Below are 27,142 nucleotides of genomic sequence, written 5' to 3' on the forward strand. Positions count from 1 at the left end.
GTGTTTTGCATCTACCCCGAACACAAACGCACAGCGTCGGTGTTCCGTGCGCAAAACAAATTGGAGCACTCTGTACAAGAAAAGCTTGCCCCAGGGCGAGCCGGTTTAATATTAAAAGCATGTCTCTTTGTTCAGCCTCAGCTCCAGGAACAAGGACGAGAATGCAGATGTGTCATGCGGAGGAGAGACGAACAGTGAGCAAAACGCTGTGATTTTCACTGCCAGAGAATCACACACACAGTCTTTTATCTGTTCCCTGCAATCAGGAGACTTCCAGCAGGAGTGGTAGGAGGATTAGATTAGCGAGAGAGGTAGAGGGGAAAAAAAGAAGAGAGTCTCTAATCCTGGTGGGGTTTTCAGAGGTGTTTCCATCACTGAGGAGAAACATACAGTGGGGAGCCAGGACTGGGGGAGTCGAGGCGCAGGACAGTTTGCTTCACTAAACCCTTCACACTTGCATGAAAGAGGCTCTAGCAAACGAGTGGATTAGCCAGAGTGTAATAATACTTGCGGTACCTCAGAAGTAACAAAGCGTGCTCTGGTTAGAATACACCTGAGACAGGAAAGAGGAAGAGAACTGTGCCAGGGTAATGTTTCATCTGAGAGTTGCTATGCTGAATCACCTGTCATTAGGAAACACAAACGAGGATGAGCTTTATGGGACCACTGTAGATCACTGGGGCCCCATCGTTGCAGCCGTGTTTCTCTTGTCCAGTTTTAATTACATGTGTTTGTGTTACATTTGAAAAGAAACCTTGCTTATCATCTTTCCTTAAAAGATAGACAAAGAAAATATTTTCAAAAACAAAACAAAAACTTTGTTTCATGTTTTATTTTGAAAGACACTTTCTGCTTTTGGCCAGCTTTTCTGTTCCCTCGTTAGCTTGGGCTTCTTTTTAGTTTCCAGTGTGTTTGTTTGTTTGTTTGTGTTCCAGTCTGTTTTCCTATGGTTTTTGATGCTTACGATCGCCCATGTAAGGATTACCTGTGTTTAGTTATCTGCTTTGCTGCCTGAGCCTCTATTTATCCAACTGCTTACCTGTAAGCCATGTTATTGTTTGTTTGTTAAATGATCTCTTCTACGTCTCCCTCCCCTTTACGTGTTCGTAATGCGTTTGGCTCATGTTCTATTTATTCTGGCTTTCAGCTGTATATTAATAGCTAGAAAACAATGTTTTATTTTATCGTAAATATTTCTGCTACTTTGCAAAAAGTAAGCAAGAAATGTGGTACACTACTGCAAAAAAAACCCTGTAGCATTGTGTAGTCAAAATATTAAACACCATAATTCTCAGGGAGCATCCTGCAACCTATTGTGTGTAATAATTCTGTGGCTGAGATTACTGTGGCAAAGGGGGTTCTGGGAAACCGGGGCGAGATAGATCTGTGATGTGTATGGTCAATAAAATCGTATTGTTGTAGAATTTATTCTTGTTTCATGCAGTGTGTCTCTGTGGTTGTTTCACACAGGTGCCCGAGGTGAAGCCCTGCAGCATGGCCAGTCCGGGACACTTCCCCGCTTCCTGGAGGAGCCTGTCGATGCCTACATCGTCAAGAGTAACCCCATCAAGCTCCAGTGTCAAGCTCGGCCCGCTCTCCAAATCTTCTTCAAGTGTAATGGGGAATGGGTCCACCAGAGCCAGCACTTGTCCCAGGAGCACACCGACCTGGGGACAGGTACGAAAGACACTCTTATATCCCATTCTTAGTGGCCATAAAGACATCAAATCATGAATTTGTATATGTTTTTGACCAGCGGGAATGTTCATTCATTCATCGTCTAAAGCTTGTGTTAATCTCAATTCACTGCTGTGTCAGGAAAGGGGAACTAAGTAAGTATGGTTTAAAGTGGACACACTGACTATATATAGATATATATATATATATATATATACTGTATATATATATATACTGTATATATATATATTTTTTTAATTCATTCATTTCATTTCATTAGCAACTTCAAATTGTTCACTCCCTGTTGTGCTGTTGTTGTTTTCCTCCTTTTCCTCCTTATACTATGACTCATTTTGTGTCCGGAGCATTCGTGAAATCCCATTTCACACATGGGTGAAAAAAACACAACAGGGCAAACCAAAACCACTGGCAATGGGAATAATGTTTATCACTCTTTTTTTCGTGGGTTCACCCAGCTTAAAAATAAATCGCATTAATGGGTATACCCGTGTGTTTCCATCATGGTACCGGTGCACTTTGGTACCATTTGGGATGGTAAAGCCCTTACTTGGCAGCGGCTCTTTTTCTTCCTGCTCAGTTTGTGGCTGTTTGTCTCATCAAGACATCAAGCTTTGTATGAGAATTGACTTCCATGTGATATTTACACGAGTGATGTTTTTGTGGAGCCACCCTGACCGTACCATTTTACCCCGGTACCCCAAAGAGAAGGGTACCAAAGAATGGGACGGTTGGGGCTGGTTATATTGGTGCTACTCCTGATGGAAGCGCAATAACACACTAACCGCTTCACTCGGTGCAAACACAGGTTAATTTTAGAGGGAAATGGAGACTGTACTCACACAAACACATTCTTCCACTTCAGCTAAATTCTTTTCCTGTCAAGTCGTCCGCCATCACTTTACGTGATAAGGATAGTCGTCACACAGTATCTCCTTTAGTAAGAGCCGAAGTCTTAAGAATGCACTTTCTAAATGGGGTTTTAATGACGATGCCGACAGCCATGTCCAACCCCGCAAATAGTAATTGCCTCTCTTCTTGAGCGCATACTGTGTCACATTTGATCTAAACTGAAATGACAACTGTTAGACCATGAAAGGCATCAACTTGTTCAGTTTTAGGATTTTGACTTTGAACTCCAAATAGTGTACTGTATGTTACTGATGCAACTTGCAGAAACCAGTTGTTGTTTTAACTTTAAAAAAAAAAGAAAAGGATCCTTTCAAACCACAGATGTTTTTTCCCCCCTTTTTATGTCTGAAGCCGACTGTTTTTATTGCATCATGTCCACAATGGACACTATTTTTCATTTCTGGTTAATAATAAATCACTCAGTAATATAGCATTAAATCAATTGAATTATTAATTTTGGTAATTCATTGTTTCTCTCTCCACTAAATGATTATATTGTCTATTTCCCAGTATATACTATGAACTGAGGGCGACTGGACGTGGTAGAGACTTGTAGTCGTGTCATCTTCATGGAGGCTTTAGATATTTAATCTTCTCTTGCGATTGTTTTCAAGGCCATTGATGTCACTTGGTTCGTTAGTGCTCTTGCGTTTTTCTAACAACAGTCATTAGAGTCACTGCTCTAACTACTCTATGCCCTGCACTGTCATTACAACGGCAAAGTGTGTCAGTGAACCGAGCCCAGCAGCCGGTCTCAACAGAAGAAGCCTCTCGGATGAGACACGTCCTAAAGCTGCCCTCAGTGTATTTCCTACTGGAATATTTAGCTCCTGGGTTTGCACTGAACATCACATGACCGTCATTTGAAGGCAAATTATTTATTATTCTGCCTTGGCTGCTATTAGTGCAACAGTGTTTATGCCTCACTTAACACAAAGCACTAGTCAATATCTCCCTCCAGAGTTAACAGTGGACATCAGTGAATTTTTACTGCCTCTAGTCTAGATTCATAGCTCCACTCCCATCTGGCTCCTTATCACCATTCATATCTGTTTCTACCGGGACAGATGAGAGGAGGGACGGGCACAGAGGGGAAAGACGTGAGGGGGAGAGAGTAAAAGCTGAGAAGGAGAGCATCTTAAAAATCCTTATGCACTTGTGTCTCATAAAGTAGAAAGCTCTGTCTGGGCCTGTACGGTGTCGGGATGTGTCCTATAACTACAGGCTATTGGAAGATGTGAAGAGATAAAAATTTTATTAGTCTTTATTGTAACCTTGACCTTCGCTAAAAGTCTTGGAGCCTCACAGAAATAGAACGAGATCTTACACCAAGAAACTTGGCCGTGTTTTGTCAAGTAAAGGAAACAAAAGGACACAGTAGCCAACACATGCACATGAATGTAGTCCTTAGGAATGTTGCTCTCTCCTGTTGTCAATATTTGCTATAGCACCAGTCATCAATGGTTTAAATGAAGATTTCTTTTTCTTACAGATACACAATTACAGTTGAATGAAGGTAGAAAAATACTTGTGCTGTTTGAGAAGTGTTATGATTCGATCTTCTTGCCAACAATGCAACCTATTAGCACCGGTGTTTCCCTAACCTTCATGAAGTTGTAATAGTTTTGTAATGATGGGTCATGTGACTATATGGGATAAAGGGGCTGCTCATTGTGACAAACCCCACAGAGAATGTGTTTCCTCAGCTGTTTGGAGATTTACAGCATCTCTCAGCTTGTTTTAAATCTGCATTCCTCAGCTTTACTGTTCTGGTTCACTGTCACTGGCCTCAGTGTTATTTTACTGTAGCAAACAGCTGTTTGAGTTTTGCTGCCTATAGCACTTGCTGGCAGACAGACAATAATGCCAAATGACACTTTGAGTCCCTTATTGCCAGTACTTAAAGCAATATTACAAATATTTAATTTAAAATAAAATAAAAAATGTATTTAGTAAGTATCTAGTATCACTTGCAGGTCGTTAAACAGTTAGGTTAAAGAAAAAAACAGATAGTGTTGACCTACAGATGTCACACACACCTACGCATGTCAGAAATCGCACTGCATTCCACCCACTATGATAAAACGTGCTTCTAGTATCAAATGTTCAGTTAAAGGTAGAGTTGGAGATCCTGTCCAATACAAATAATACAAAACTACACTAAAACACAGAACCGTTTTGTTCAAACTTTGTAATTGGTCTTATTTTACACATTGTGTCTTGTCTTCACATACCTCATACATCCTATAAGCTACATTCAAGCAGTGAAAGATGTGTGATAGATGTGGGAAGTCTCACACTCTCACACGGTTTGCTTACATGTGACTTATTCCCTGTGTTGCTTTCTTAATAATGCCATGAAGACTTCTCGACATGACTCCACAACCATGTGATCATCTCCGGGCTCTGAAAAGCTGCTTGTAAACAAATCTATATCAAGTTTTAGAGATGTGCAACATAGCACCCCGACAACTTTTACAGCCCTTGTATCCAAGGCGACATCGTTTTTGACTCATGCCGAAAGCACTGCAGCAAGTACTGTATGAACCAAGCTTGACTCTCCGTCTCGGGAAATTGTTCCGTCCATTTGTGCAGTGACACATCCTTCTGTCCATCACCATTATCATCAAATTCCACTGAATCGGGTAAAAAAAATTCACTCCAACTATTTTGAGCTCCCCAAACTAAGTTTGTACTTTTGAATATTACGTCCTACTAACAGTTTTTATATTAATGATTTTATCTTACAACATAATCAGAGTGTTGGCTTTCTTCACATGCCTTTACCAAATTATGACAGTCTTCCCCCCTCCTTCCGAATTGTAATATCCTGTACTCACAGAGACATGATAAGAGAGAAAGGCCATTATAATGTGACTGATCCAGGAGTGATTTAATATTAAATATTAAATGTGAAGCCTGTGACCAAGAGGAATGGGGTTGAGCTTATAATTGGCTGGTTGTTGGTTCAAATCCTGGGAAATGTTGAGGGCGTAGATGCCTGTGAGCAAGGCACCTGGTCCCCATCATTCCCCGGGCGCAGATGTGTGCTGCCCACTGTTCCTACACCCAGTTTGTGTCTTCACAACTGGTCCAATCCAATCCAATCCAACTTTATTTATAAAGCACTTTAAAAAACAACAAAAGCTGAAACAAAGAGAGATAAATAAGACAAATAAAATATAAAAAATGACATCATAGCATAACAACAAACAGTAAAACAATAAAATGCTGTAGAAAGTATTAATAAAAACACAAATGAAAAAGTCATACAATAAAACTATAAAAAGATAAAAAAACAACGTCTCATAGTGGGTTGAAAGCCAAAGGAAAAAAAAAGGGGTTTTAATGTTAATTATGTGCAGAAGTTAAACTCACTATCACGATTGTGTGTAGAAATATATGAAATTCTACAAAGATTTTGTGTGCCATTTTGTGCCCACTTTATGACAAACTCTAGTGTTGTAATTGATCCGAAAACAAGTTATCACAACTATGCCAAGCGTGTTCATCTGCAGCCTCAATCAGTGACCTAGTGTCAGTTGAGAGAGCCTATAACCGAGGCCTCATTACCTGAAACAGCTGAGACCACTGGCAGAACTCCAGTTGCCAGGCAACCGAGGACGCTTCTGGCAGGTTCCATCTACATGGGACTCAAGGTACTGACCTGGCCCCCAACTACTCTCCGAATTCCACTTGAAGAGTCTGCAGCACAGTGGCACACCTGCAGGATAAGACCAAACTCTCCAAGTTCTGCTCATAAATCTACCTTCAAAAATGTATTAATTCATGTTTCCATCAAAGCACTCATCACCCATACTGTTTGACACATCTATATCTGTTCCTCACCATGGGATTTAGTTGTTGCAATACACAAACAATACATATTCAGCCTGAGATGCCACTAAATTCTAAGCACTCTTGTGGTATTGCTACATTAGAAATTGACCTGACTAAAGCTTAAAAGAAAATTTGTAATGCCAAACTAATAATCTAATGGAGTGTTTGTTTTTTTCTCTCTATCACTAACTATGCTCATGGCGCCATGAGGTCCAGATGACCTGAACCTAAATTGTACCAGGTATCCACTGTGAGATGTGATTAAGATCTGATAAGGCTCATGTTACACCAGCCCCTCTGTCCTCCTCTTGTGTCTTCTAACAATAAATCGGGAGCAGAATAGAGGGTGTTAGCCACATATGACACTGCTTGATTGTTTGCTTCAGTTGGCCTTGTCTTTAATCAATAGTGTTTTTGAATTTGAATAACGTCAGAATAACAGTCGTGCGCGATTATATATCCGCGTCGTTTGTGTGTGGATCGATAACACGGTCACATTTAAGGTACGACTACAATTGAACGCAACACAACAGATGGAAAACAATGGATGACAATGGAGGTCATCCTGCAGCTTGTATGAGAATAGACTGTGGTGAAGAAACACTGCTTGCAAGGGAGTGACGCTTTTCTGTCGCCCAATGGGTGGAGCTGGTCTAGCTCCACCTGGACTGTACCGTACCATTACTCTGGTACGCCATGGGAAGGGTACCAGAAAAATTGAACAATTGGGGCTGGTTACTTTGGTACTACAGCATTCCTAATGGAAACGCAAAAAAAATATGCACCATACCGAATAGTTCCACTCGGTGGAAACAGGTGGTTTAGCCAATGGGATCACAATCCCCTCTCAGTGCATCATGGGTGAGTTAACACCTGCACCCTCATGGGGTCCAGCATCCGTTTGTAATCTCAGGATCCGAATGCACATTTTATTGCCAGGACTAAATTGAGTTTCTGTTAACGTGCAAGCAACAGTGTGCTGAAATACTACATGTTGAGGAAATGAACATGATGCCTCAGCAGAGACACTTCAGGCTGTCCATCTAGGCCTTGTCTGTAGGAAGCAGCTGAACAGCTGTATCTCACTACGAGCTATTAGAGTCTGACTCAGGTGGCAGAATGGCCCCTGGGTTCAGCAGCAAGCAAGAGGCTGTAGCCGTTAAAGCAGTGCACTGTGAATTAAATGCAGACAGACTCAACAACATTGTTTGACTAAGGGTTTTTGGGGCAGAGGACAGGGACCATCTGTCACGAGGCAGCAAACTTAGCGTGAGAGCTTCATCTCTGTGTCTCGGCTCTTCAGTCAGTGCGTTTCCAATGTCCTTTTTCAGCTTGTTGGTATTGGATGCTTTACTGTTCTGCAGCTAGTTGTTAGAATATGAAGCGACATTCCAAATATCCAAGTATTTTAGCTGACAGAGCAAAAAATCGGCCTCCTCATCAGTCCAAACCCAGTGTGAAGTTTAGCTTCTAATCGCATTTTCTCCGTGTGTTAGTCTGACTTTTTCAGTCGGACAAAAGTCTGATTTTAGTCGGACTAACACAGAGATGTCAAACTCAAATGACCTGGGGGCCAGTGAGCATCTATTTCGGTCAAGAGGGGGCCGGCCTAGAGAAAAAATGTGGGAGTGTGGGCAATATAAGATATCCATGATGATATTAGATGGAATTTCAAAGTAGAAGTGCATGTTTTGATATAAAATGATGTAAACTTCACAATAAAAGTATATTTATGATGCACAAACATAGAGAAATAAATAGAAAGTGTACCAAATAATGACGAGGATAGCTGTAATTAAAACAGCATATGTAATTTAATGTTGAGTGTACATTTAGTAAAGCAATAATTACAACCGTATGTCTTATTACCATTATAAAAAATATTGCCAGCACATATTTAGTCTTATATTCTGTCTGTATCCAATCACCTCGCGGGCAGATGTGTGGGCGGGCCGCATGTAATCGATTGGAGGGCCTCATGTGGCCCGTGGGCCACCAGTTTGACACCCCTGGACTAACACAATCATTTGACATTTTTCGAATCATGTCATGTAAACATAGTGATTGTGCCCTACAGGTGACGAAGTGTGAGATGAGGGAAAATAAACTGAAACAATAAAATCTCCATTACAACTTTTTCAGCTGCCGTTGTGCTAAATATACCGTCTTTGCCAAGTGGATGAATCTCGTTGAGTTTGTCACCGTGTTAGATGTGTAACAGAGTAAAAAGAGATTTTTAACTCCATGTAATGGCTATATATTTTATACCTACATCTCTCTCTAATCCCGACAGCTCAACTCTCCATGAAAATGAGCGAGCGTGAGCTGCATTTGTCATCTGACTTCTCAAATTTGACACTGAATTAAATAGAAGTTCTCTCCAAAAAAATATTAAATAATCACGGTGTTGGGCAGAACATGTTTATTCAGAGCAAGAAGCCGGAGTGTATGTACCGTAAATTGTGTGACTTTGCCGAAACAGATACAGAAGTGTCAGATAGTTAAAGAATGGTTTTGAGTTGCGGTTTATTTGCTTCTTGTATAAATTTAAAATGCTTTATTCTCTGGCTGATGGTGGGACGTTTTTCTCCCCAGAGATAAGATTATCAGGATGTTTTTTTTTTTTCCTGCATAAAATTCATATACTTGTGTATGACTATGGTATTTTCAGTTTTCATATCGTACACAGGGAAAGTAAATGCAGATGGTAAACATTACAGTTCATTTCCTGACGATTTGAAGCAGACATTCTTGTCATGTATCGCTGCAGGATATAGTGAGTTATACAATCTCTAATGAACGCCCATTTCCTCTCATTATGCTGTTACCATGAATATTTACACTGTTGTGCTATTCAACCCATTAGCTGAACAATGGAGTGCTGTCAACCTGAAATGCTTTGCATGGTCTATCAATAAAGACTTTTTTTTTTTCAGGAGATGAAAGAGAACACCAAGTGTAAGAACTCACAGCAGTTTCCTCTCCGTCTGAAATCATTAGTGCTTTGATTTGTTTATTCGAGTACTTGTTTTCTGTAGTAAACATAACAAATTGTGATGACGGATCATTGCATCATTGAGGAACTGTATAACCTCAACGTATAACACAAGTTTACGTGTAACGGTGAAATGCACGAATCATCATGCATAGTATCTGGTACCAGGTACTTTTTTTTTTTTAGTACCTGCTCTGGCGAGGTTAAAAGCACGCTGAGGCGATATAAACGTGGGTTATTTTCTTTTAATGAACTGATTCTAATGATTCAGTTACACTGAAAACAATTATTTTGTAATGGAAAACCAACCTGTGTCGTGCCGTGCCGTGCCGAGGCGAGCTGGGACCATAGGTGGCAAAGGGGCTAAAGAATCAGTCAATCAATCAATCTTTCGTTTCTTTAGCACTTTTAATAACGCATTAAATGCAGCACAGAATTTCTAACTTGAAAAAATATTAAGGCCACAATCAAGTTTTAAGAATGAAAAACACCCGAAAAAAGGAGCTGAGGAAGCAAAATCTCACCAGGTTGCAAATGAGGAGACACCAGAGGCAGAGTTATACATACATAAATGAATAAATTAAATAATGATAAAATCCTTATAATAAATACACTAAATAATAATAGGCATCATTTTGTATATAATAAGCCAACTAAAATAAGTACACATAATACACATATATACATAAATAAGAATACAACTCAAACAAAATATCAATAAAGGGATCAATGAATGAATGACTGTAATGGTGGTTCTTGAGTAGAGCTGCAACAAACGATTCTTTTCATAATCGATTCATCTGTCAATTATTTCCTCAATTATTAATCGAGTACTCGATGGTCCTTAAATTGTCATAACATGTTGAATAGATCAGTCTTTACTAACCCTGAAAATGATGCTCTAAAATGTCTTATTATTCAGTTTTAACAATTTATTTGTGATATGGAGCAAAGAACCTGGAACATATTCACATTTAAGAAGCTAAAATAGCTGACAATCTTGTTTTAATTCTTCATAAAAAAAAGATTAATTGAATATAAAAATGAGTTGAAGATTAATGTAGTAATTGATTAATACTCTATGGAGTCACAGTAGTCTGCTTTTAAAAATACTGACACTCTGCAGGAAAGCTGTTCCAATGTAAAGAAACCACTGTTTTCCAAAAGATGCAGTAAATATAGTTAAATCCATATGCCATTTCACCTTTGACCTTGCCTTGTGCATTCTGAGTTGATTTCTGACCGTATTTGTCCTCAAAGTGTCCAAGTTTAGACGGTCCTTTTGACAATACACACAGGGACATAGTGAATGAGTGTCTTTCACTGAACCTCCAGCCTCAAATAAGCAAAGACTCAGAAGCCTAAATGAATGTTGTGGGTTGATAGGAAGAGGCTTTTGATGGGATAATCACACAGAGAGCGGTGATTAACATTTCTTTTAATTTCTCTGCAAGTGTTATCACTGATCTCGCTGCAATGATCAGATTGGCATTTTGAAAAGCGCTCCCGAAAGAGGAAGCGAGGGAGTCGGTAAATGTAATGTTTAAATGATGCAGTGTTTGTTGACGTGAACGTAACAAGGCACAACAAATTTGCAGCCAAAGGCAAAAGCAGCATGTGGAGATGAATTGTGTTGCTCCTAAAAAGTGCAGCGCGAGAGTTATATGTTCGTGAGGCAGTCATATTTTTGGGTGATTTACTGTATTTAACTGTGCCTACCACTCTGTCGTGGGGTTTGAATACAATTTCAGCACTAACAACAGAAATAATAATAGTTTTTTTTCTAAGATTGGATCAATAAAAATGGCATTTATGAGCTAAATCAAACAAATCAGAACAAGAACTTAAAACAACACACTGTGTTGTGACATACAGGAATATGAGTCCTGTATTTATGGATGAGGAAAAAGAAAGGAGGAGACGATTCCGTTTTAATTGTGGCTGTTGTTTCTGCCGTTTGTGTGTGCTGCATTCTCACTGTGACACACAAAATTGGCAGAGGGTCAAAAAATCTAACTGACCGGTCTGCTGTGTGCAAAAGTCTGTTTGTTATTCTGCAGCAAACAGCTTGTGTTTGCATGTGATTTAATCAATGTAAACACAGTGAATCACGGTGTGCACCGGCTGTGACCAGGATTTGGAGGCCACAGATTTATCATTTATCTGCCTCTGTGCCTTTAAATGATTGTCGGGGTTTGATTAGGGAAACTGGAGATGAAAGCTCTCATATTTTCAGAATAAAGGACATGACAGATGTGACAGATGCTTGTTGATTTCTGGAGTCCCTGCACATTTCCCCCCCCCCCAAGAATTTAGTATGCACTGATGCACAAAATCTCCAATATGTAAATTGAGTGAAGCTGCACCAAAAACAAACCCCCGTTTTCCCTTTTCTATTTTCAGCATGTCTACAGTATGAATCAGTCAACACCAAAAATACCATCAGTTTTGCCTTGTGCTGTGTTCTGAGTGAAATTGCCAACTGTTTGTTTCTCTTCTTGCACCTTGTGCCAAACACACTGCACTGTGTTAGGAAAACACCAAGAGAAAAACACATGTCAAAGTGATCCTTGTGGTTGCCTACGTGCTGCCTTGAAATCCGGGCGGTTGGTGGTCTAGCGAAACAAGAATGCTTTACCACATCACATCAAAAGTGTCTCCGCGTGTGAGACAAAACAGAAGCTTGTACTTTCTCACTGCTGACTTTGGCGTGACATTGACGACTGCTGCAGAGAAATAATATTGAAATGTAATAAAAACTGTTGTGTCAGAGTCAGAGAAAAGTACAACATTGGAGAAAGTGTCACAGAACTTTGTCTGTGACCAAACAATTGTTTCTTAATAATTAATAATCTCTCTCATCCTGATGGAAATCAATCGTTTGGGGTAAAGAAAGAATAAAGAAGCTTATTGTGCTTTTCCGGCTCAGCATGGCTCAACTCTACTGTTTTTTCAAGCGAGCGGAACCGTGACACAAATGTGACGTCAACGCACTGCTGGCCACTGATTGGTCAGAGTGTCGGCACTGGAAGAGTCGTGAGCGCGACGTCCGACGCGAGAATCAAACTGAACAATGCCAAACTGTAGATCAGTTAAAAAGACTTTAACAGTGGTCTACAGTCTACTTCGACCGTATTCTCGAGTCGCATCACGACCCCTTCCGCCGTATTTCCGAGTCTGTGCTCCGGTCAAGCAGGAAGTACCGAACGATTCTGTGAACAAATCTTTTGTCTAATGATTCAGTTACACCAAAAAACAACTGCATTACAAATCACTAGTTTCTGTGTGTCGCGCATTAAATGATGTAATGGCAGTTTCATGACTCCCCTCCACGTTGACAAGGTACTGGAAAACAATTCCAAACCGAGTCGTTGTGGAATTGGATAGTAGGAAAGTGCCATTAGTCTAAAACTGGTAAATAATCTAACTGTAGAATGTGTCACTCTTGATGTGAGAAATGGGAGGGTCTCCATTGTTCCCACACTGTTTTTCCCCCTCTCTCGCTCTCTCTCTCTCTCTCTCTCTCTCTCTCTCGCTGCTGTGTGTAACTATCACCTACAGCTCAGACAGAAACAACAGCCCTGTTTCTTTACCTGTCAGAACATTGGAGTTGTTTTCTTCCATTAGTAAGATCAATTGTGTTATTTTGTGACTTTTACCATTTGAGGCAGCAGTAGACAGTGAGCAAGTGTGTCCTGTGAGCTAAAAGAGCCATTTCTGTTAATGGACACTGGTGCTCGGGAGTGAGTAGTTCACAGAGTGACACAAAGTGCACTATGCCGGCGAAAAACATTACACTGTACACTTGAGCTGGCATGATTCCTATTAGGTGAGTTGTAGTTGAAGGCGTAGAATGTCATTTTTGCTGCCAGGGGCGGCTCTGAGTCAAAATAATAAAACAGATTTTGACAGGAAGCATGCATAGTATCGTGGGGATTGTCTTCATCACCACTGAAAATCAACTCAAGGGGGTTTGCCCCATAAGTTACAGCAGAGATGGGTGACGTAGATGTCGTCAATAAGGCCACACCCAGACAGAAAGGGCATGAAATGTAAACAATCTTTTCTTGGCCGTTCCCTCGTAAAGGACGGCATCGTTTCAGGAAATACTGTATCTCCGTCCACACAGAACCCCCTGAAATGACTGGAAACACTGTAGTACATATGCCAGCACTGTAGTTGTGCCATAAAACAGAGAAGTCACTGATCTGTTTTGTTTATTCAAGTAAAATAGGGTTTTTTTACATTTTACGATACAACACTTTTTTCACCCCCTGTGTGAAATCTCTAAAGACAGGACATGTTGCAGTGATATCTAGCGTCTTTTTAGACTGACTTTAGTTACTTTTCATTGACAGTAGTCAATGAAATCTCCAAACACAAGACAATGAATGACAGCGCAAGAGAGAGCTGGTAATATCGTGTTCCTGAAGTGTCGTATTCGCTGTCTACGTGGAAACGTGAGGCCAGTGTTCTGAGATTTTCTGAAAATTAAAAAAAAATATACCGTTTCAGGTCACCTAAAATGCCGTTTCCGTGAAAAAATATTCACCTTAACCCATTTCCGTGTAGACGGCCCGTAGAAGGCAACCACAATGAAAATGAAAGAGTGTTGGAACTGTTTTAGTCATGTAAGTTTATTACTCATTAATCTATATAACATTAGTCTCCATGTTTTTAGATAATTTAAAGGAGAAATGCTACAAACTTTGTTTTTTGAGTGGGGAAAATCTGTTTATACACTTGGCCCTGTGCCCATAGCACAGTCACCTGGATGTAACACACTTACCTCATGCAAACCCACTTCTGTGTCGGTGGTATCGCTGTATATTCCATCAAAATCAGTCCTTGAAAACTCAATGCCAGACTACTTTTTTATTTAGATGCATCATCAAGTAATTATTTCTCCCACTCAGGCATTTTTGTTCTGTTTTTCATTGTTGGGAAAGTGTAGCATTTGATTGTCTAGCAAATACAAAAGACTCATCTACTGTATTGTATTGTATGGTCAAGGCAGGAACTCTGCCCTTTTGTTCTACCTCTCTGTTCTGTGCCACATGTGTATCAGTGTCTATCTGCCTTAATGCTGGTGGTTGGAGGTAGTTGCAGTGTCAGATCTTCCTCGGTATAAATGATAGAGCAGGACAGATGCCAGGGCCATGTTCTTCATCTCGCTTCATCTTCTTCTTCAACGTGCCAAATCCCTCACAGAGGCTGGAATATACCAACTTGTTTGGTTCGGGGTAGAGGAGGCAGCCTCAGGCAAACGTGGGGGCCTGTGGCACACTGTGCAAGGAGATCTGTGAAGAGTCTCCAGATGCATCCATTAAAAATGATTATGATTTATTGGGGCGTATGTCGTTTATTATTTATTTTATACAAGAAGAAGTTTTAGTACAAGAAATAACAAATTAATTTGTTCATTTTCTACCATCTATCCTTCGAGGGTGATGGGAGGAGAGGCGGGGTACACCGGACATGCCGGCAGCCTACAAAGTAGACAGTGAAACTACCGTTTCACACATTTTGATAATCTGAAGATGGCCTGAGCAATTTATTATCAAATTATTATAAGGAAAAATACATTTGTTATCTTGTGTTGGGTCCTGACTGAGAAATAAAAATGACTCCCGAGGAGAATCGCTGTGACAGCGAGTGCAGAAAGTCAAGGCTCACTTTTTTGAGTCCGAGTGAGAGCCTGGAATTTAAATTCTGGTATAGTATATAGATTATATTTGATATAGAGTATATATTCCCCAATGGGGTAACACTTTACAGTATTTCTGTAGCAATAATAGAGTAATAGCTTGGTAATAAGAAATTTGAATGAATGAATTTTGTCTTAATAATATGGCTATTATCAAAATATGTTCACGTGAATGCATTACACTATTGTAAGCTGATAGTAATTGTCAATACTAAGATATTACCTTAGTAATAACACATTTTGAATAGAAATAAGATGATATAACCATAATATTACCATATATATAACTGGATATCGTGATGTTGAGCAAACACTGGCTCTCGGATGTAAAAGCACCGGAAAGTAAGTGACCTAACCTGTGCCACGGAACCAGAGACTGACAGTAATGGCAGGCTCATATCAACCCAAGTGGAGAGAACTGTCGTTGTAACATATTCAAGTCCATACTTAAATGCTGTCGTGCAAGACGATGCCTGAAACTGTATCCTGACATTGAATGTGAAATGCACCATGGGAGAGAGAGCGAGAGAGATTGAGACATACTAACTTATAGCACAGAAAACCAATCCTTAATCCATTTCTCTACATCATGTTGCCCGTCTGAAATCATAATTGTGAATATTTCTCCTGAAAGTCAGCGTGAAGATAATCTTTCAAACCAAAGTCTGTATTTTGCTTCCTTGCTTTCCGGGGGCAACGTTTTGGCTGCTGTGTACAGTGTAGTGCAACGGCACTTATTTCCTTATCCCTTTGCAATTTCTAAGCCATTTGATAAACCGCAGGCAGACAAAGCTCAGCGGGATATTCCATGTAATCATCGGTACCAAGATTTTAACCTCCCTTCAGGAGAACGCCCCACAATGATAAACTTCTTAGAATGATTTCAGGGAGCTGTATCGAGTCTTTGCAGACTCTGAATCAGAGGTTTGGGTTTTGCCTTTGAGATCCAAAGACAAAGGGAAGCAGTTGCGGTTAAATGCAGATTCTATCTTTGCGTTCGTTGACCTATCACAGAAGACAACTTTATTTTTGCCCCAGTTGAAATGCTGTAAGAGATGGAAATGAGTGATAGAACTCAGGAGATCGCGGAAGGACAGAGTGAAAGAAGAGGAGAGGAAGGTTGGGTGGAGGTGGCATATCTGTGCCTGTGACTTCAGCTGAAAGCATGATACCCTGATGGAGAGATAAGGGAACGAGGGGATCAGAGAGAAAGAGGACACTGGGAGTGGAGAGAATGATGGGAGAAAACGGATACGGCAGCACTTGTCCAGCGGAGGAGAGGATAGCAGCTCGGGCAGATTTAGAGATAAAAAAATAAAGATTGAGGGAAAGTGTATGAATGCAGGGTGGGTAGAGGAAGTATGCATATCTATTCCTGTTGACGCTCTGTCAAAGACTATCTCCAGTGTTGTGTATTTTGATCCTGCATGATACAATCAGCCAGGCATGAATTCAGGACAAAGAAAGAAAGGTGGGGACCGCGGAGGGGAAAGGCGAGAAGCCTCCGAGTCTCTGACACAAACTGTTAGTTAAAGGTGATATATTTAAACTATGGAAGCGGTGACCTTTAGCATTTAAATTCAAAACACTGGAGAGAGTGGGCTGCCACCCACAGAAAGATCATGTGTGTTCATACACTGCATATACACTTTGGACCTGGTTTGGTTCATTTTCATATCTCAGCAACAGGGGATGGAAAGTGAAAGTTTACAGCATCTGTCTTCAACTTCCTCTCCGTTAACGTCTGTATTTCAAGGCAACTCCAAGGCAGACCCTTGTTTTTCTTCCTCTGGCCGAGATGCTTTTGAGAGGGGTCGTAGGGCTTTTTCGGTTTTTGTAGCTTTCTGACACATAGCAGTAACATGTTTCCTTAATCTCTGATGACAAATCAAGGTCATTTTATGACTTTGTAATTTTACATAAAGCACCTAAATTGGGCCACACGGTTGGTGTAGTGGTTAGCACTTTTGCCTTTGCAGCAAGACGACCCGGGTCTGAGCCCCAGTTGGAACAAGGGTCTTTCTGCATGGAGTTTGCATGTTCTCCAGGTTCTCCGACTTCTTCCCACAGTCTTCCCAAGACTAGTAGATTTGGGAATTAGATAAATTAGATGTGAGTGAGAGAGTGGATGGTTGTTTGTCTCCATGTGACCCTGCGACGGACCGGCGAACTGTCCAGGGTTTACCCCGCATATCGCCCTATGTCAGCTGAGATTGGCAAAGCACCCCCCTGCAACCCTCATGTGGAGGATAAAGCGGTAGAAAATGGATGGATAGCACCTTAAAAGAAATAAGAGAAATAAATGAAAGAAGAGAAAATTAAATGAAGAGGCTCACATAATGAAAACGACTATGCAAACACATTCTCTTAATAAGCAAGCAGTTTTTGGATAAACATAAACAAGGTGGCTGGGGGAATGACACAAATAAGGATTCACAGCATTTAGTGGCTGAATTATCATGATTTTCCTCTTTTTTATGCATGGAGTGATGTGTCCCTTTGGTTCCAGGATTAAGTATGACACACACAGCTGGGACCAGACTGAAGATGTTGCTGGGAGCATGTTCCGCTTGTCTTGCAGTGTACGTCTGCGTCTGGCCCTCAGCCAGTCCTCACAGCCCCCACATGCTGAGCTGCATGCTGCAGTGTCACTTCGCACAACCGTTTCCCAAAAGCTGCATGCACATCACACAGACAATCTCTTAAAGCAGCGTCCGTCCACCTCAAACCACAAGCCCACTCCATGTCACTCCGTATGGTTCACAAGAATCTCCCGTCACTGTGACGTGGAGAACAGCAGGGGCATCCGGGGGCCTGCCTGAGCTGAGCTGGACAAGTGGAGATCTGCCGAGCTGCTTCGATCAGGGGCTTTGCTTGTAGCTGCCACTGCCTGGCTCTCTCGGGGGCCTTTTCATAGACTCAGTCAAGGTGAAACAATGGCCCAAAGCTGGGAGAAATCACACCACAGGCCCTGTGCCAGACAGACCAAAAAAAAAAGAAAGAGAAGAGAAGAAAAAAAAAGAGAAAGATGTGGAATGATAAGTGAGCATCGGCATTGATAAATCTCTCCCTGGCTCTTTTACAGAGGCTACATCGGAGACATTAAAGGACATCGTGGAAATGGCTCCACCTTGAGGTGCCGTTGCTGGGGATTTTGTGGCATTTTGTCAGGAATCACTGGCACAAAACTAAAGAGGAAGCAGAGAGGGAAAGACACAAAGAAAATAAACCAGTTGCTAGAGACATGCACATGCTGAATGTGTATATGAATTCAGGGAGGTGGCCACGTGTCATAAGTTCTCCAACACAGAATCACTGAGTCTCATTTCAAGCTTCTTGGAAAAGGGAATAAGCTCCTTAATCTCAGCCTGATGTTGGAGAAACTGGGTGTCTCTCAGTAGAAAACTCCCTATTTGAAACTGATTTTAAACTATAAGGTGTCTTTGGGAGTGCGCTATAAGTAAAATGTATTATTATTATTATCGTTATTTACAGTATAGCCAACCTTTATTACCATCTACTGTATTATGCTTTTGAGTTTAGATACATGTGTATATGCTCCTATTATTATACACTGATATAGGAAGCATCATTTTTTAGTTTTCTTCTCTTGTTGTTAAGGTCATAAACATTCTTACCGTGTGCTATAAAAACAGTTTTGCAGTTTGAAGTGAATTTACATACCGTATAGCTGCAGCTCACAGCATCCCGTGAGTTTGTCTGCTTTGAGCAGAAAACAGTGCGTCAACAACGGCAGACTGTTGTTTATTCATTCGTTCGTTTGTTTCTCCCTTTCCATTCTTTGTCCCCGCTGTCTCCATTATAATGATAATGATACAGCGGTCAGGCTGTGAAGGGTCAACGTGCCTAAACTCATCCCTCGGGGCTTTGTAGTGCGGTGAGCTGGTGTCATAGTCTCTGTATTTACATTTTATATTTCAGTGCCACCTATGGAAAAGAAAATCCAATAAAACTCAGCGCTGTGTCTATACAGTTTATTAACATGTATTTTTTTCTAAACCATTGCAAAGATCACTACATCATTGTCAACCCAGGCTTCAGTGGCGGATCATGAATTCATTCATTTTAAATGAATTATGAGTAATTGCGTGTCATTTGCATGACGGGGACAAATGTCTGCAGCAAAATTGGAATTCCATTTGTATCTGAATAATGTAGTCATATTCATTTGTTTCCTGTACTGAGTTGAGCTCCAGTGACTCATTGACAGAGTCATGCTACGTACGATCCCTCATGACATGAAGGCAGATTTGCCCCGTCACTAGACTTCACTCTTGTTTTCCTTTCCCTGTTGGGAAAACCTGTGTCGCTCTCTCTTAATCAGGAAGGGTGAGTTTTTAATTTGTCGCGATGGAAAGAAGACGTCAATGGCACACATTTGTGTGTGTGTGTGTGTATGGCATAGTATCAGTCAGTTATTGCTGAGGATTACTGTGTCTCCAGAAAGCACTTCTGTTTTACATTCCTCCTTTGATAACCTTCCATTTTACATTATTAGTCTTCATTTAATCCTAGCCCATGTCTAAGCTGCTGTCTGCGGCGTATGGCATGATGGCAAAAGCCTGTGGAGAGACAACTCCTCTACAAGTGTGGGGCTGCGTAATTAAGCAATAAGCCACAAGAGGCTAAGCTTTACAGTGATTTCTGAACAGCTGCTGTGAGATGCGTAGTTAGGCACAACTTGTTAGCGGTTCTAAAAATCTGTGCAAAGGGCACAGTGTTGATTGACTCGCTTGCTTTGGGGAAATTGTACAAATGTGTTAATGCAAACTGTGTACGTATAGGGGTCTGTTGTCAAATTAAAATGCTCATGGTGTCCCAGCAGTCAAACTCTGCAAGAGCCATTAGAGCTATTTCTATTGTGTAATTTACCTTAATATAGTTAAGGATGCAGCATACAGGCTAATGTCATTACTATTTAATTTCATCCCTCCGAAAATTGAGCCTCGCGGTTTGCCGAACATTCTCCTGCACTTGTATCAGAGCCGTGTTAAATGATAAACACTATTACAACATTCACGACCATCACTGCTACGCATTAAAAGCTTTTAAACTCCAAACATGGGATGGCTTTGACTGTGAAGCAGTCGCACAGGCAACACACTGTCACTGAGGTTACTGACTGCGATTGTATATAAAAAATGCATGAAGGCTAAATACAGTGGGATTGACCGACCTATTTATTACAAAGAATGTTTTCTGTTGTTGTTTTAATCACCATCAGCTGGTCTCACCAAATCAGACAGACTTAACTAACTTAACTAACCTAAACTATCTTAACAAGAAAAGGAAGTTTATTTGAAATACGGTTGCCTGATGCATCTGTGAGCCGGACACTGTGGAAATAACAGATTTTAACCACTTGACAATAGAGCTGAAACTATTAATCGATTATTAACTACTTGTCGAATACTAAATTATTCGACAACTATTTTGATAATGGCATAATCAGTTTGAAGCTTTTTCCAAGATTAAAACAATATTTCCGATTGTTTAAGCTTCTTAAATGTGAGTATTTTCTTCATTTCTTTGCTAATTTTTTAAGGTTTTCTGATATTCTGAACACCAAACGATTAATCGAGAAAATGATCGACGGATTTATCGATTATGAAAATAATGGTTAGTTGCAGCTCTACTTGACAACTACTCACCCCTCACACCAAAGTCCATAGAGAAAATGAGCGATTTTACTTCACAGTACATAGGAGTTGTTGATCCACTGCTGCCTTCATCAGTACGTTCATATATGTTATCTTGTGACTTGGGTGTTTCAAATGCTTTGTTCTGATTGGCTGAAGTGACTCACACTTGGCAAATGAGGCAGCAGTACACTTGTGGCTCCTGTGTCACTGCGAGCTAAAAATGCTCATTTTATCAACGGAGTTCGATGTCGGAGAGTAAGTGGGTTTTGTGGTGTGAAAAAAAATAGTGAACATATTCTTAGGATATCTTCGACTTAACCAGGCGCAGTTTTTATCAGGTTACCCTATTGTTATAATCTATTTTTCACCGGCTGGCATCAATGTTAAAAATTGAGAGCACATGTCTGCTTTCCAGATCCAGGCCCACAGAAATAGCAGCACGCACAGCAAATGCAGTGCTAATAATGTGTCAGTATACCCCACAAATCCCGATCCATCCCTTTGACTTTGGATGTTTTTGGCATTGTTCTTTGTTAAAAATGTATTTAAAATTCACCATTAAACATTCAGAGTGACTGGATGTACTTAGCTCGCAATTTCTGTTCAATAATTTTAAACTAAACACTATTTCCAATGGTGTCTCCATTTTGCCAGCTAGAAACTTTTAGAAAAGTGTGAACACCGAGTGAACACAGAGCAAAAGATATGAATTTTTTAAATTCAAGTGTATAAATATGGATGTAACCAGAGGTCAAACACTAGGACTGCCCATCAGTCAGTCAGAATGTTGTGATTGGCTAAAATAATAAAGCCTGGACGCAGGGAGCACGATGCTGGAGACGGATCATAACTCTGTATTCACATAACAAATCTGTCCAAGTTTGATGTCTGAAATTCAGGTTTCTTCCTTGCGAGATGTGCGATGTCACACACTTTGATGAAAGCTGCAATTTCCTAGAAACCCAATAAAGCCACTCCATTATATATTAATGGTTGGAGGCTGTCATCTTTTTGTGCATAGTGTGGCATAATTGAAATACTGGGCTTTTAAATTCTCATCAGTTGTCTCTGAAAACGCTGGTCTCACGCCTGGCTCATTACGGGCTGCATCATTGACAATATACAGATATGAACAAATGACCTGCCTGACGTTAACTCCCGAGTTCCGCTGCAGAAATGGATGATTTGATTGTCGTTTGGTTCCGATGCAGCGTTTAATTGCACTGTTTTGCAACCTGAAATTATAGTCCCTTCAAATGTTTTCAAGGGTGAAAAAAGAGTGCTCAGGCTTTTTTCCCCTTAAAACAATTAGAGGCTGCTGTGTCCCTCTTCTTAGTTAATGCTTCCACTGGAAAGCATTTAGTGTCACTTCTCTATTAATGGATTATGGTTGGATTCTGAAAAGAGGACGTAAAGGCTCACTAACCATTCCAATAGAGTGCAACCTCCATGTTATATTGCTGCCAGCCAGACTGGAGCATTAATGAGGGTTTGCTACAAGACCACTGATGGTATGGATTATGTGAATATAGTGAGATCAGCGCTACAGTATGTGTAACAGAACTCTGTCGTTAAATAAGGTGTTTTTTTGCTAAAAGGTTGAAGAAGTTTTTGATGAGCAGCATCTGCCTGCATCTCCTCCTGGCAAGTGGTAGATCTGTTTACTGCAGATCATTTGATCAGATTCAGATTTCACTCATCATCATCATCATCATCCCGATTGATCGCGCCTGTATCTAATGAACGCTAATCCAAGCAATCAATCCCTCTTGTCTGCAGGGCTGAAGATCCGCGAAGTGATGATCAACGTCTCCCGTCAGCAAGTGGAGGACTTTCATGGCCCAGAGGATTACTGGTGCCTGTGTGTCGCCTGGAGTCACCTGGGAACCTCTAAAAGCCGCAAGGCGTCTGTCCGGATCGCTTGTAAGCCACTCTGTGTCCTTTTAATACCAGACTGACCTTACTATCCCTGCAAAGGTTATTCGGCCACCGACTGGTGATGTGATTTGTGGAAGAAGGCTGCTTTCTTTATGTTCATGTATGTTTGCATGAGAAGGAAAAGGTCACACTGGAAACACATCAGACTTTTAATGTGCACGGTTTAGTTACTCATGCTCATGCTGTTGTGGTTGTTCTCTAATGCAGGCTGTTTATTCTCTTCCATAGACCTGAGGAAGAATTTCGAGCAGGACCCCCAAGGCACTGAGGTGCCTCTGAATGGCATGATTGTGTTGCACTGTCGTCCCCCAGAGGGAGTGCCTGTGGCTGAGGTGAGGGCTTCTTACACTTCAAACAAGTAACATTTTCTCCCGTGTTGCCTGGAGAGCCACAGTCGCCTGTCTGCTTTACTGACGGAATAAATCTGTTTCCATGACACACTGTTTTGCTCGCTCTCCAGCCACTGTAAATCAAAGGCACACATGCACTTTCCTCTTCAGACTCGTATGTGCGACAAACACCATTTCATTCATTTATGCCCAACATTAGATACAAGAATGCAAGAGACTTTTTTTGTGTCTATTCTATGTTTTATTTCATCCAAATGTGTGCGTCCTCTGGATGCAGATGGAACACAGAAAGTTGAGCAGTGTAGATCTACTTCAGTACTTTCCACAGCATTTTTGGCAGAAACATGCACGTAAATGTCCTCCATTATTTATGCGAGAGAATTCCAGTTTGGGGTTTCTGCTCAGTAGTTGTGCAGCTTGAAGCAGCAGCAGGACAACAACTTTGACAGGTAATATTACTTCTAGAAAACAGGGATCATGTGTGCAGTCAGGGGATGCTGTAACAGTGCTTTATAACACGCTGTGGCTAAAAGCTTTACATTTAGTACAGGTACAACCACAGCTCATGATGAGTGAGTGTTTCCGAGTTGGTGTCCCAAGTTACAGTTGATATAGTTATTTTGGCAAATGTATTAATTCACTATTTCATTTTCTTCTTTTAACATCCTCATTGGTTATATGAGGCCACATCCGCATGTCGTCCTCCCGCCACGTGATATTACACGATTGTGATCTATAATGACGAGTGTTTGCACGACATTGTTAGAAAGCAGGTTTGCTCTATTATGGTTCAAATATTTAAACTCAAGCACGTGACATGAAATCCATGTCTCTTTGCGTCGTTGCATTGTCAAAACATGTGCGTCACCTTTGTGTGCGCGGACCGACGGAGCGATCATTATACTGGCATCTCTACGCTCTTGGGTAAAATGATGCACAGCTATGATTTATTAAGATGTCATGAATTAATTTCAACCCTTCCTCCTCCTCCTCCTCTGTGTGTCTGAAAGACATACATTTAAATTTTTTACTATGAATATATAATGAGGCTCTCGTGGACAGTCTTTGATGTTGTGTGCCTTCATGTGGAGACACGGAAGGAAAACACTATACAGTACAGTGTGTCAGTACCAAAGCACGGGCATTTATTTAAAGGCACATTCCGCACAGTTCCAGACATACTTCCGTTGATTGACAGGTCCTTAAATTCACTAGCTCATAAGTTATTAATGTATTGGTGTAAAGTTTTCCAGACTTTGCCTTCTGATCAATCAGAATTATTGAAAATCCTTTTTTCTTTTTTGAAACGCCTGGGATTTAAAAATGGATGTTCAAATCTCGTGGTAGTTAGCATTCACAACTATTTTATCGCAATATTTTTACAATATTAGTCAGAACTAATATTACTCCATTTAACCCCATTTAATCATGCATCATGACAGCTTTTATTAGTATTTACTTTACTTTTCTTGTGGTGTCACATAGAATTCTCTTGTTTTTACTTCTTTATGATAAGCGCCTCCTGAGTTTTGATATAATGCTTTTTTTGCGTCATAAATGAAATTCACACACAAGTGGTCACACAGAGATTTGACTTCCTTTCTCTTTCTTTGTGTGAAAGAGTTGTGTTGTCCTGCAGAATCTAAAACAAAAGAAGATATACAGTAGATTGAATAAACAGACTGCAGTACCATGTACAAAACAATATATTAGTGCACTAAAGAATGATAGTTTGCAGGAAAAGCATCCAAAGGTTAAAGGAATTTCTCAGGCTGAGCAGTTGGATTTTATTTACTTGCCGTCTTTGTCACCTTCGATCACTCAAAATATGCTCCCCTTCACTAAGAAACACACTGAAACCTGAATAACCCAGAGTCTGTCTGCAGCACAGACCCTGGCACAGCATCACTGGGGATGATACGCAAAGTCCACACGCTTACTACATAAATACAAGCTTCTTCTTTTTTTTGGCAGGTATTACATGTCGTATAATCTCTTATGTTAATCCCTTAAAACTGAAAAGTGCATGAGAGGAGCTACTATTCAACATCATCTTAAATTCAAGTCCAAAGTTTATTGGAAATGTATTTATACCCCCAAAAAACTTAAGCTTTCTCAGAATTTTTGTTTTAATGAAATAATTGATGCCTTTAAGACTCTTTGACGCTTCTATCTGTGTGTGTGTGTGTGTGTGTGTGTGTGTGTGTGTGAGAGAGAGAGAGAGATGAATGATTCAGCTCACACAAATGGAGCATCAGTGTACCACCAGGTTCCCTCATGCATTGTGGTCATCAAATAGGCAACTTCTCATGCATTCATTAATGTGACTCTGGCTAACAAACAGAATGGTAATAGTAAATAATGCAGAGACAAATCCAGTTCCCTCCAGTATGACTCTCACCGAGGGGAGAGAAAAAAAAGGACACAGTTGGAGATGGTAGTTGTACTTTTCTCTTTTCGTGACTTAAGGCACTGGTGGGAGGTTACATTTTTATTTTATTCTTTATTTATTTATTTTTTGGAACCTGCGCCGTGGAATTTGTCTCCGAGAGGAGGCTCAGCTACAGTTCTAGGGAATTTAAGGAATTGAGGTCACGATGCGGCGCGATCTGTTGAACTCCATTCGTATTCCGAGGCATATTTATTTTTGGTCGTGCCGTTTATTTGAGTCTTGCGTAGTGTTTGCGATTTGCCACGCACCCCAGGCTGGAAAATAAATAGTCGTGGTGTGGTGTTGACAAAATGCAAATGGTTCATTTGGGGGGGGGGGGGGGGGCTACGGGTGTGACGGTAAATGTTCAGTTGACACCATGCAAATGAAATCACTTCCAACTTTACATGCTGTTAAAAGGCGTATTAACACAGTGCACCCGACTTCACGGCTTCAATTCCACTTGTGTTGCAGCTGTTGTGTTCTCGGAGGCAGCAGTTACAGTGAGGAGAGGAAAGAGCCTTATCCGTATCTCGCCGTAACTAAGCCACCCGGGAGTTTACTGGGCTGCTGTGTAGGATGTTAATGAAAATCAGAGAGTGCCATATTATCTATCCCCAGAGTGATAGAAGCAATAATCTGTGCACATTGTAAGCCAGACTGCAGAGTAACACAGCTTAAGACTGCTCCACTTTATTGGGTTGGCACGTCGAGATGGCCAAATCCTCTCACACTCCACTTTTTCTTTTTCTTTTTCTTTTTTTTTATCAAATGAGATTGCAGTTTAAAATATGCATTCTAATGTTAATGTTATAAGATGATCGGCTTTGACAAAAGAAGCAAAACTTTCTATTGAATAAGTCATTTTCATGTCTAAAAAAAAGTGGGCATGTTGAAAATCCAAAACCACGAAGGGAGAAGGATCATGGCCATAATCATGAATTTATAATGAAAGCAGCTCGAAGGAAACAACTACACGGCCTTCAAAAATTAAAGCTCTTTTCAGACGTGACGTTTGAATTGGACGTGGGGCTTTGTATCTCTCACTATGAGGAGGATTTCATACGATATCTAGATAGACATAGGGTATGATATGATTCAGGGAAGATACTTTTTTATAGTTGAACTGAAAAAAGTATTTTGGAGTGCATTTAGAATTAAAGTAATACAGGGCTACATTTTTACCATAAAAAAAATGAATCATGATAATTGTACTGTTTTATGGACTGGAGATGTGATGAACGACGGCGTCAGCTTTTTTTCTTCTTTGGCTGTTTCTTCAGCCTCTTTTTTCCGGTGATACATCACGTGTCCCAGTGCATACGTGTACACAGCATGTAAACATGGAGAGTAGCGCCATGGCAGAGCAAACAAACCTGAAGCGGATACTTTCAGAAGAAGCCAAGAAACGAAAAAGAGAGTCTGTTTGAGCAGGAGACAACACGAGTGTTAACCTTGTGAAGGTTTTCAGTGGATGTGTGCGTCAAGACGGTCGCCGAGTTTGGATTCTTCCTTCTGGATCCTGTCGGGAATAACTACCTTGGCACGACAGAGGCGTATTTACACTCGCTAACTGTGGGGGGCGCTTGTGAGTGAAAAATCTAAAATAAT

General features: G+C 40.7%; 1 protein-coding gene across 3 annotated transcripts in view; it reads left to right on the forward strand.

The window, feature by feature from the left end:
* Positions 1-27,142, forward strand: part of LOC131446295 (netrin receptor UNC5D-like) — a 197,249-nt gene that overhangs the window by 114,837 nt on the left and 55,270 nt on the right. For all 3 annotated transcript variants that reach the window (XM_058617442.1, XM_058617441.1, XM_058617440.1), the window contains exons 2-4: positions 1,471-1,677; positions 22,592-22,735; positions 22,979-23,082. In XM_058617442.1, coding sequence (XP_058473425.1) covers positions 1,471-1,677; positions 22,592-22,735; positions 22,979-23,082 — 455 coding nt within the window. The remainder of the gene's footprint in view (positions 1-1,470; positions 1,678-22,591; positions 22,736-22,978; positions 23,083-27,142) is intronic.

Source organism: Solea solea, chromosome 19, assembly GCF_958295425.1.
Source record: "Solea solea chromosome 19, fSolSol10.1, whole genome shotgun sequence".
Classification (NCBI taxonomy): domain Eukaryota; kingdom Metazoa; phylum Chordata; class Actinopteri; order Pleuronectiformes; family Soleidae; genus Solea; species Solea solea.